Here is a 12,517-nt window from a genome sequence, read left to right on the forward strand (position 1 = left end):
GAATGCATTTGTTGCAACAGCTTCTGCATGTGATTATAGTCTATGTGCTGGGCTTTGTTGGAAGTGTGTTTGCAGAAGGCCTTTACCTAACAAAGAACAGGGAACACAAAGAGTTTGGTTTTAAAATGAATCTGCTTCCTGTCTGTCTCTGCACGCATGTTTTTGCCATTGCAAATTCACAATAATCTATAAAACCAACATGTTTAAAATTGGCCTCGACAAACTGAATTTCCGTGTTCAGCGCTGCACGCGGTTTGGAGCGAGCGCTCAGCGGCGCTGGCGGGTGCTGCGTGCCTCCTCAGCAGGATCCTCTCTGCGTTGTGGTGCGTTTGTGGGGCAGTGCCATGTTGCGGACATACGGGGCGAGCCCTGCTGCGCTAATGGGAGATTCATTACGTTGATGTGTCTGAGCAGACTCTGCAGCAGGCAGACATTGATTAGCATGCTCTCTCAGTGCACATTTAGATCCATTGACCACCATGCCCTGAGTGCAGACTCCAACACTGGAGGGGTGGGAGATATGGCATATATTTGCATTAGGTTATTAGATTTGTTGGAAGTGATTAAGTGCTTGCCGATGTTTATAAGGAACCAAGCACTGCATGGACAAAGGGCTTCATTATCTAACGTTTCTGTGTACGGTAGCCTGCAATGATAAAGATGATGTAATGCGATTGCTGTGCTTCCTCTACCTGCTTTGTCTCAGCAGGCTCAAATCCTGTAGATTTATAGAGTACTATTTTTCGGTATTTGTATATTTAATGTAACTCTAGTACATACACATTTAATGTGTTTCTAAAAAGCATTGAATAACAAGGTGAAGAATCCATAATGAAGATTTAAGTCAAAGTTTAAACTGTAAAATTCACATTACAACTTTAATTTGGCTGTTCAAATGATTTGGGAATCTAGATAACTGTTTCTCAGCTTTTAATTGAATAATCTAAATCTACTATACAATGAAATAGCTGTTTTGCTGCTGTGGGAATTTGAGAAGGTTGCCTCCCTTGGGGAGATCAACACATGTAACAACATCCTGAGGAGGTTGTCTGATGTATTTGCAATGGTAACAGTACTCACTTCTGTATTATTTTTAAATGCATAATTCAGACAAATCTTTGTACTTATGAGAACAAAAAAATTGTGTTTGGCTGTGTTGTTGCACTGACCTCCACTAATGTTGGAGACTAACTGTGGAGACGGTTCCTCTCTTCTTGGCTGGGGAGAGGAGATTTGCATCTAATTAAAAAGTTGCATAACATGAATTGACTTATGAAACCAACCCATATAATGCTAGAGCACTTGATTGCTTTGATCCAGTGGAGGTGTTTTACTGAGGAAAGCATTTAAACCGAGAAAGTTTGTCATTTCCCCTCCCTTCCTGGTTCTCCCTGCTCATCAAGCTATGATTTCCTTTGAGCTTTTGCATCACAACAAACAAATTTTGGTTCCAGTTCTTGGAAGAGCCCTGCAGATTCAGTTGGCAGCGTTTAAAAAGAACAAGAAAACATTTTGAATCGATGCAGAATACCCACGCCCCCACTTTCATTTCCAGATCCTCCTTTGTGAGTCTGGCAGATCTGCATACGTTTAATGGCTCAACCTATGCCAGCGTGGAAGAGACCACTGCACACCTTCTGAGCTCCTTCATTTACTCACTGAAAAGCAGCCAGCGTTGCAGCCCTCCTGTCTGCTTTGGTGAGGCATTGAACGTGACAGGCCACAGAACTTCCCCTGAGGGAGCAGAGATTGGCAGAGCTGTCTCTGGAAAAGGACTGGGATGGAAGCATTATAACAGTCATTATTTTAACCGTGACTGCACTCCTGTAATCAATTTTTAATTTGTGTTTTGAATCGTTATCAGCAGTGTCTGAGAATCTAGTGCTCTCTAATTTCTCGCTAACATTCATGTTCCCTGTGGCTCCTTGGAAATGTTATCCTTTTGTAACAATTTCATCTTCATCTCAGACTTTTCAGCTGAAATGCGTTGTTTTCGTTTTTGTTAGCTTTTTTATTTTTATTTTTTTGCTTCTAAATTGGCCGCACATGAACAGATTCCAACTTGGCTTCTGTTTGAAAGTGAAGCCGCTGTTCTGATGAATGCATGAAGAGTCACCGACGGTTTTAATGAGGACTTGAGCCCATCGGAGTCTGAGAGTGAGCGGGACTTGAGCCCATCAGAGTCTGAGAGTGAGCGGGACTTGAGCCCATCAGAGTCTGAGAGTGAGCGGGACTTGAGCCCATCGGAGTCTGAGAGTGAGCGGGACTTGAGCCCATCAGCGTCTGAGAGTGAGCGGGACTTGAGCCCATCGGAGTCTGAGAGTGAGCGGGACTTGAGCCCATCAGAGTCTGAGAGTGAGCGGGACTTGAGCCCATCAGAGTCTGAGAGTGAGCGGGACTTGAGCCCATCGGAGTCAGAGTGAGCGGGACTTGAGCCCATCAGAGTCTGAGAGTGAGCGGGACTTGAGCCCATCGGAGTCTGAGAGTGAGCGGGACTTGAGCCCATCGGAGTCAGAGTGAGCGGGACTTGAGCCCATCAGAGTCTGAGAGTGAGCGGGACTTGAGCCCATCAGCGTCTGAGAGTGAGCGGACTTGAGCCCATCGGAGTCTGAGAGTGAGCGGGACTTGAGCCCATCAGAGTCTGAGAGTGAGCGGGACTTGAGCCCATCGGAGTCTGAGAGTGAGCGGGACTTGAGCCCATCAGAGTCTGAGAGTGAGCGGGACTTGAGCCCATCGGAGTCTGAGAGTGAGCGGGACTTGAGCCCATCGGAGTCTGAGAGTGAGCGCAAGCCTGCGTGTTACGAAAACAGCCGACAGCACGGTTTCACACACACGCGTCATCATTTTCTCTTCCACTTTCTAGTCTGTCAGAAAAACCAGTAAACAGCATAAACATCCAGTTTGTCTACGCTTCTCACAGCATAATTATGCATTCACAGTCCTCCTGTTGATAGTGTTCCGGTGAACGGGTCGCTTTTCCAAACAGACCCATAAATCCTGGCTGGCCAAAGAGGGGCCGCCTCCCTTTTCCATTACATTACAGAGCTCACCCTGGACCCCAGGCTGGCAGCCTGTGCGCCAAACTGCCACTCTGTTTAATCAGCGACTCTGCAGCATTGCGGTGTCAGTCCCCCTCTGCCCAACCCCACCCCCACCCCCCACCCCCCCCCCGCCCACCCAGTGCCTCATGGGATATCAACGACCTGCCCTGCTGCTGTGGCTCCGCCTGCACATCTCTTTAATTGGATGCGGAAAAAGCCTCAGAAAAGCCTGCTGAATGTGTGGTGTGTGCCTGAAACCCAGACTTTCATTTTCCTTCTTTACAGCTTGTATACTTTCTAATCTTCTCCCAAGTAGTTAAACTGGATCAGGCTCCCTTGAGTAAAATGGGCAGTTAGCTGAGAGATTAACCCCAGGGAAAACATACATTCTCAAAACCACCAGCAACAAGAGTGAGAAGACGAATAATTAGCCCTCAAACTTTTCAGAATTATTTTCCATGACTACCTGATAAGTTTAAGAAGAATCTGCCATCATCAGGTAAATGATCTTTTGTTGGGTCTTGACCAGGAGTATGACCTAATAAAATAGCCTTTTAACCACCAGTCTTATTCAGAAACCTTGTACTGTTGACTTAGCTCTAGGCTACTTTGTTAAAATGTATTGTCGAGCAACCCAGGGCAGTTTATTGCTTAAACCTTTGGTCCTTATATTCAGGAACTGCGACAGCAGCCACACCTGTGTGTGTTCAGAGAAAGGTTTCTGAAATGGTGTGCAGCTGTGTGTGTCTGTGTGTGTTCAGAGAAAGGTCTCTGAAATGGTGCAGAGCAGCTGTGTGTGTCTGTGTGTGTTCAGAGAAAGGTTTCTGAAATGGTGTGCAGCTGTGTGTGTCTGTGTGTGTTCAGAGAAGGGTTTCTGAAATGGTGTGCAGCTGTGTGTGCCTGTGTGTGTTCAGAGAAAGGTTTCTGAAATGGTGCAGAGCAGCCCTGCCCTAGCCCTCAGCTGCATGTCGTCTGTTCAGTGTCGTCCTGGAGATGGAATGATCCACCACATTGTAGGAGCTCAGCATGAATTATTCAGACTTCTGCTGCTGAGACCGGTCAGCTAGTCTCCATGCTGAAAATGCTGTAAAGGAAACGTTCACAAGTATTTTTTTTACTGTTCATCTTATGTGAAAAGTTTGTTTTAATGTGTTTTATGTCCATATGATGCTTTTCTAAACTATTTCCTGTTTACTTTTCAGCAAATCCAAAGAATGCACCGTCAATGCCGGTAAGTTTTATTGTACCTTTGAGCAGATGATCTACCTCATTGGCTCTTAATTTGTCTATTTGAAAAAGAAGCCATGATTGCATCTAATTGGGAACTCAGGGAACAGCGATGCATTGTGGGTAGTCAAACCCAAATCTAAGATAAAACTGTAGCAGTAATGCAGTTTGAAAACTTACGTTTGAAGGATAAACAGAAGAGAAGAACTAACTCACTTCCTTTTTAGAGGTTCCATGTATTTTTAATGAGCCAATTACATGGAGAGAGAAGCTCTGCACTGTCCTGTGAGGTTCCAGGGCCAGGCTGATTAGGGCCCTGGCAGATGGGCCAATACGAGAGCCCCAGAGAATGTTCCGGCAATTTGGCTTGGATGGCTTTGACCGCAGTCCAGTTATTGTGTGTTACAGAAATGGTAATAATGATATCCAAGGGTTTGTCACTTGTATTTAAAAGGAGAAGCTCACTTCATTCCAGTGTCATGACTACAGAGAGATTCAGAACATCTTCACTGCTTTGCCCCTAAAAAATGGCTGAAGACATCTTGCCCTCTAATCATCCACCTGCATTTGATTAGCTACATAACATAATGAAGAGAACAGGCCATTCAGCCCAACAATGCTCGCCATTTTCCTGACTATATTAGAGCTTTGATTACCTACAAACTAGATAGTATCTAACACTGTATCAAGCCTAGTTTTGAAAATCCCCAGAGTTTCCGCCTATACTTCCTGACCTGGCAGGCTATTCCACACATTGATTACTAAAACATTCTTCCTAGTATCTGTATGGAATTTAACTTTTGCTGATTTCCATTCATATCCCCTCGTTCTACTAGATCTGTAAATAGATCTCTTGCATTCTCTGCCCATTTTTGATTCCCCAGGTTATCACTGCAAATTACGTTCCCGGTTATACCTGGTTATATAAAGATAAGGTAAATAAAAGTAATAATGTACTGGCCTACTGCCCAGGTAAGGGCAGGACTGGCCACCGAGCCAGACAGGTCAGGGAGGTTTCAGTCCTCAGGTTAAACTGTGCCTCACCATGCACCAACAACAGCAGTGTGGAAGTCACAAGAGGACGATCCACAGTGCCTCCAGGAAGTATTCATCGCTGTTGAACTTTTCACATATTATTCTTTCATACCTTTAAATTTTAATGCAATAGAATGCTGGAAGACATTTCTCATTTATAAGTACTCTCTCCCCCTGAGTCAAAGCATTGTTGTTGTTCTTGTTATTAAGTCGTTCATTTGCTGCGTGTTTTGGGTCATCGTCCTGTCGAAACATTAATCTGCCCCTCAGTGCAGATGTCTTATGGACAAAAACAGATTCCGCTCAAGGATTTGTCAGTTTTTGGCTCCCGCCATCTTGGCCTTGATGGTGAAAAGTTTCCCAGTCCTTTCTGCTGAAAGTTAAGCTTAGTATGCTTAGTATGATGCTGCCAGCACTGCGCTTGATGACTGAGAGGGCATTACCTGGCTGTTGGGCTGTGTCTTTTGTGCCAGCCATTGTGCTGGTTTGTTTTCAGACCAAAGAGCCCAACTTTAGTCTCATCACACTAAAAATGTTCTTCCAGGAATATTCAGGGTCAAGTTCTGTTACATGCCTCCTGGCAAACTACCGGTGTACCTCAGTGTTGACCTTTCTCTGTGGTTAACGTCCATCCACTCTCCCAAAGGAGGCCACATGTAAGCACTGGAGAGATTGTTGATCTCTGGACAGTTATTCCCATTTCAGACAATGAGTTCTGCAACTCAGATGCCCTACTTTTTGGTAGCCCAGTTTGGTAGGACGACCTGTCTGGGTCATGTCTCGGTTGTTCCATATTTTTTGGCCCTAGGAGGTTCAAACTTTGATAATCTTTGTATAACCTTCTCTAGCTTTTTGCCTCTCGACAACTTCTTCCTGAAATTCCTTGGGCAGTTCCTCGGTCTTCATGACAGTGTGACTGATCTGATCTGCCCTTTCAGCTGATATTGTGTTTCAAAGTCAGTGATATTCATTCAGCAGCCATGCAGTTGAACACTGGTGGATTCAACATGGTGGAGCACGTTAGCCTATGTAGTGTGATATCTCAAGAAAATGAAATATGCTTTGCCCAGTTTAGGTTTTGAGTACAAAGGGGTGAATAGTCATCTATGAAGTCATTTTCAGGTTTTTATTTCTAATCTAGTTTTTAAAACCTCTAAATACTGTTTCATTTTAACAATATGGAGTTACGTAAATAGGAATATAAAGAAATCCCATTAAAATTTTAATTTTAATTTAATTTGTAACACAGCAAAATGAGAAATAATCAACTAGGGGTAAAAACTTTCTGAAGAAACTGTATAGTAGCATGCTGTCAATATGCTTGGTAAGCACAGGAGCAATTATGTGGGTGCGTTACCTAAGAGATGACATCACCCTCTGAAAATGTTTGCCTCCCCCCCCCGTGTCCCTTGCAGAGGACGGGTATGTGCGCATGTTTCTGCGCGGACGCCCAGTCACCATGCAGATCCCAGACCAGCTGAGGGACAGCTACAGCCTGGACAGCAAGCTGGACCTGACTGAGCGCAAGCTGAAACTGCAGTGGGCGTATCCTTACGTGGCCCCGTCCACCTGGCAGGCGGACAGGACGCGGGCGTGAGACCCCCAGTCCCACACAATGAGCCACTCTGTCCGCCCCCCCCTCCCCCCCAGCCACCCCATGCTGCAGCGCACATGAACGAACCCACACTGGGAGAGCTATGCAAATGAGCTCGAACCATGAGGCTGTACTGAGCCACTTCCAGCTCTCACTGGCTTTCTTCTGCTGTAATACACAAGCATCTTGCATAACAGCAGGCTACAGAGAGAGCCAATAAGTTACTGCTTCCGTGGGATTTAAAGGGTTAAAATGACTGCAAAGTGTCCTTAGGCCTGAGCCCAAGGGAGGCACTGCCTGGGTCTGTAGATGGCCTGGGCTCCGGGCTTCATTAGTGTCAGTGATGTGAGTTGCAGGAGTAATGTGCCCTGTCTGGGAGCTACTCTTATGCCCTTATGTAAGCAGGACCTGGGTTCCCCTGTAAGGGTCCATTATGAGGGAGCCATTCGTCCCCAAGTGGCTTTTTCACATATGCGTTGGTTGCACGCTCTGGCGTGGAATCCTTTAACTAGGTTTTAATCCCTTAACTGCTTGGCGACCAGGTACGGTTACAGGGGCCGAGACTGCCGCTCTAACCTGTACCTGCTTCCCACGGGTGAGATCGTCTACTTCATCGCCTCGGCCGTGGTGCTGTACAATGTGGAGGAGCAGCAGCAGAGGCACTACCTGGGCCACAACGACGACGTCAAGTGGTAACCACCCTCTCTCAGCCCAAAAAGCCTGCAGGGTCCACCTCCAGAGTCAATCCCATTACCCACCCTCTCTCAGCCCAAAAAGCCTGCAGGGTCCACCTAAAGGGGCAATCCCATTACCCACCCTCTCTCAGCCCAAAAAGCCCGCAGGGTCTACCTAAAGGGGCAATCCCATTACCCACCCTCTCTCAGCCCAAAAGATCTGTAGGGTCCACCTCCAGAGTCAATCCCATTGCCCACCCTCTCTCAGCCCAAAGTGCCCACAGGGTCCACCTCCAGAGTCAAGCCCCTTACCCACCCTCTCTCAGCCCAAAGAGCCCACAGGGTCCACCTCCAGAGTCAAGCCCTTACCCACCCTCTCTCAGCCCAAAAAGCCCACAGGGTCCACCTCCAGAGTCAATCCCGTTACCCACCCTCTCTCAGCCCAAAAATCCCACAGGGTCCATCTCCAGAGTCAATCCCATTACCCACCCTCTCTCAGCCCAAAAGATCTGTAGGGTCCACCTCCAGAGTCAATCCCATTTTCCACATGTTTACTGATTCTGGCCCCCTGAAAACTATGTGCAAATGAAGGTGTTCCTTCACATCTCAGATCAGGACATGAAACGACTGACACTTTTATCCACGTTTTCACACGTCTCTCTGTCTCATATTGTCACCATTGTAACCAGCTTAGTGTAGGAGCTGCTAATGAGAATCATGTTTGACTGTGATTTCCATTTTGGGAGCAGTGGCGGACAGATCAGTCTTCAATGTGGAAACTGAATTTATTTAAAAAATGTTGTTTTGTTGATTTCCACCAAACATTTTTGCACCAGTTAGACGTCTGATCAGTGTCGGTCATGGGGGTTGATATGGCGTCAATTAGTGGGGCAGAGGTTTTTTTTGATGTTGGTAATTCCATGAGCACAAAACATGACATAAATGTGGCCGTCATGGATCAACATCGATCAGGCTTGTAGCAGGGATGCAGGTTGACAAATTGTTTGGGGAGTTAGCTCTATTGGATGTGAGGAGACAGTATTGATGTTTTGAGTTGAAAATATCCAATTGTCATAAGGAATTCATTTAAGCATTTAGGAATTGATTTTGTGAAAAGAAATGCAGACTATGGATTTGTTATAACCCTCCCTTGCTTTTTCTTAAAGAGTAACATGGTGGTTGAATCTGTCACTTGCCAGTTGTCTTTAGGCAACAACAAAACAAATGTGCATAATTTTTTTTATTATTCAGTCATTTAAATGTATTTTAAAACGTATTTTTCTAAACCTAAATTTCCCACTATAAAAGTTCACCCGAACTGTCTGGACGTGGTAATGAGAACTGCCAGTTAGCTACGATTGACAGACCGTGCCCTGTTACCATAATACGCGCTCATTTTGGGAGACTGAATTTTCACAAGCTAGCTAACTTAGTATATTAAGTATCGATAGCTAAGGACATTGACTTATATCCAATAATAATTTTTGCTAGCTAGCTGGCCAAGTTAAGATAAACCCACAACTATAACATCCTTATGAAAGCAAACTAGCTATGTAAACGTTATCAATAACATTACATTATGAAAGCAAACTACATTGCTAGCTAACGTTAGCTAGCTAGCTATAATTAAATATAGTCAACCAGAGATAGTCTAATAGTCCTTAAAAGGCACTCTAATAAGTGAACCTAACGTTAGTCAAATATTTGCATTGTCTTGCCTGTAAGCCAGCGGCACAAACTATGGATCACGAGTTATCCATGGGTCCTCAAATATGATTTAGAATGAGCTATCACAGCAAAACGAGGGCAAAATTGAGCTTTAGAATGTCACCAGCAGTGTATGCACGTGAGCTCGACAATACATTTCTCACAGAAAAGGTAGTTTGTCGCCTTTTTTTAGTTCATTACAGTGGTGATAGAAGTGACAATAATTAATTGGTGCTGTTAGCCTTTACTGATCGCCATACAAGGTTAATGTGAAGTAGCTAGCACAATCGGACAGCACTAACCCAAATGTACTTTGAATGATACTTGCTCAATCGAACGGTAAATCTGAAAAACATTTGATTATAGTTAGCGGCACCGAAATTTTCTTTCACGCTCTCAATTAATGGCAAAAGTCCCAGTAGAAGATTGAATGAAACCTTTTAAAGTTATATATTTTCTGAAACGTTATCGATTCCGCTTGTCCACAGTGAGTGAAACTAGGCAATCTGAGTGTATAGTTTCTATGTAAATTACGTCAGAAGGATTCAGCCTTGTTGTTTGCTACCTAAACTTCACAGCACACTTCACAGGACGGTGTGTCCTGTCAGATTTCTTTACGGGGCGTGGAAAGGGGAGTGGTTACTGTACTTGTGACGCACTAAGTCGATAACATTCTCAACCGGTTGAAAATAGGACGATAAATTTAAAATGCATATTTCTCTAAAAATAAAGAACGGACATATTTAATACTTTACTCATCGTGATTCTTCAATGCCTCTTGTGCAAATAGCACATAAAAAACCGAGAGTGTGAAAACCACCATGTTACTCCTTTAAAGGCATACTATGCAGGATATTTTAATCTTGCGGTGGTCCTGTGTTAACAATCAAAGAGGTCTCCTCTGTCTTCAACCCCGCCCACTCACCCACTCAGCCATCCAGCTACCTAACATAGCTAGCTGGATAGCTAGAGTTCACGTTACTTACTGGTCCTACAGAAAAAACACCAACTCAGCATTGCGTCTGTTGTATCCCCCTTGTGAATTTCGGCTGTCACGATTGAGGAAAAGCAATTCCAAGGTAGACTTGGGTTTTTATATGAGCCCTGTTGGTTGTTGTTTTGCTTCGCTGTACTTCTGCTTCTTCACCTCCACCATTGTAGTAGCTAGCCACAAATGCTCTGCTGAAACCCACCGCACAGGCTCTGTAGCCACACCCTCCCCTCCCCACACAGAAAAGAGCATCAAGCCCAGAAATGTCATGAAGACCTTTTAGAAGAAGAAATACAGGAAAAGGAGCACGAATTTGGCTAATGTGCAAAAATGTCCCACTGCATCATAGATGAAAATACTAATTTTATAATATTTTCAAAGTGAAAATCCTTCATATTATGCCTTTGAATGTTATCACAAACTTATTTAGCATTGTTTTATAAATTCAGAAATTTGCCAAACTCTGAAACTTGTATGTTGAGGCAAAGTCAAGGATATTGAAGAGAAAGCAGCTGCTCTTATGGCTCAGGTCTGACTGCGAGAATAACAGCACTGTTGTCTTTGGCAGTTTGGGAGTACATCCAGACATGGTCACCATAGCAACTGGACAAGTTGCTGGAACCTCCAAAGATGGCAAGGTACACCACAGATGGATGTTTGTTCTATTATGAAGCATGGCTGTGAACAGTGTAAGAGCTGTGTGGGCTGGGTGTAGGGGGGATGGGCACAGTTTGTTTACTTAAACTTTTTGTAAAAAAAACACATTGCTTAAATAAGTAGACTATGCAAAGATGTTCCATCTTACATCTTTTTCTTTCCATCTGCTGAAGGAAAATATGAATATGACTTTGTGGCACAGTCGGCTGTGGATTGAAGTTTGACAGTTCAAGATTACAATGGCTTTTTAATTTCCTGCGTATTTTTGCCTGACAGAAAGCCTGTGTTTTCAACATGCAGCATTTTCTCTCTCTCCCCTCCCCCCACTCTGTCTCTCTCCCTCCTTTCAGCAATTGGCCCCTCATGTTCGAGTGTGGGACTCGGTCAGTCTCAACACCCTCCATGTTATTGGGACAGGGGTGTTTGACCGTGCAGTTACCTGTGTGGCCTTCTCCAAGTCAGTAAGTCTGCTAGAGACCACAACATCGAAGTGCAAAGCTGACACTATCATAAACAAATCTAAGTTTACCATTTAACTTCACCCATTTATCACTTATTACATTATTGATTGTGGTTAATCTGTGAGTGTGAGTATGTTAACACTGTGCCTGTGGCATCTCCTCCTCGCAGAACGGTGGTGCCTATCTGTGCGCTGTGGATGACGCCAATGACCACATCCTGTCAGTGTGGGACTGGCAGAAAGAGAAGCAGCTGGCTGATGTGAAGGTGAATGACAGAACACTAACGTTCCTCGTAATACGCTAACGTCCTTTGCTATACGCTAACGTTCCTCTCTATACGCTAGTGTTCTTTGCTATACGCTAACGTTCACTAAAGCTCATGTATGCCTGTATCTGTATCTAAGCAGGAAAAAACCTTAAGCAGATTTTTTAAAAATATAATATTACATATACATTTGGGGAAAATGAACTGTGGTACTTTGCATTCTGTCTGACAGTGCCCCACTAAGTTAGCACTAAGCATTAATTGACAATGACAATGTATTCATTACATTACATTACATGCATTTACCAGATGCTCTTAACTAGCATCCATTTATACAGCTGGATATATACTGAAGCAATGCAGGTTAAGTACCATGCTGAGTTAGCGCTGCGCTAACAGTACTGTGCATTCCACCTGATGCTCAGTTAGCGCTGCGCTAACTACAGTGCATTCCACCTGATGCTCAGTTAGCGCTGCGCTAACAGTACTGTGCATTCCACCTGACGCTGAGTTAGCGCTGCGCTAACAGTACTGTGCATTCCACCTGACACTGAGTTAGCGCTGCGCTAACAGTACTGTGCATTCCACCTGACGCTGAGTTAGCGCTGCGCTAACAGTACTGTGCATTCCACCTGACGCTGAGTTAGCGCTGCGCTAACAGTACTGTGCATTCCACCTGACGCTGAGTTAGCGCTGCGCTAACAGTACTGTGCATTCCACCTGACGCTGAGTTAGCGCTGCGCTAACAGTACTGTGCATCCACCTGAAGCTGAGTTAGCGCTGTGCTAACAGTACTGTGCATTCCACCTGACGCTGAGTTAGCTCTGCGCTTACAGTACTGTGCATTCCACCTGACAGTGCTCCA

The 12,517-nt window shown here is 44.7% G+C and overlaps 1 protein-coding gene across 1 annotated transcript in view; it reads left to right on the forward strand.

Moving 5' to 3' along the window:
• The window catches only part of LOC135235501 (echinoderm microtubule-associated protein-like 1), a 32,945-nt gene extending 21,239 nt beyond the window's left edge, over positions 1-11,706 (forward strand). The window contains exons 5-10 of the mRNA XM_064301037.1: positions 4,244-4,272; positions 6,719-6,848; positions 7,440-7,589; positions 10,838-10,907; positions 11,277-11,387; positions 11,557-11,706. Of these exons, the coding sequence (XP_064157107.1) occupies positions 4,244-4,272; positions 6,719-6,848; positions 7,440-7,589; positions 10,838-10,907; positions 11,277-11,387; positions 11,557-11,691 (625 nt within the window). The 3' untranslated portion in view covers positions 11,692-11,706. The remainder of the gene's footprint in view (positions 1-4,243; positions 4,273-6,718; positions 6,849-7,439; positions 7,590-10,837; positions 10,908-11,276; positions 11,388-11,556) is intronic.
• Positions 11,707-12,517: the final 811 nt, after the last annotated feature.

This window comes from Anguilla rostrata, chromosome 12 (assembly GCF_018555375.3).
Source record: "Anguilla rostrata isolate EN2019 chromosome 12, ASM1855537v3, whole genome shotgun sequence".
Classification (NCBI taxonomy): domain Eukaryota; kingdom Metazoa; phylum Chordata; class Actinopteri; order Anguilliformes; family Anguillidae; genus Anguilla; species Anguilla rostrata.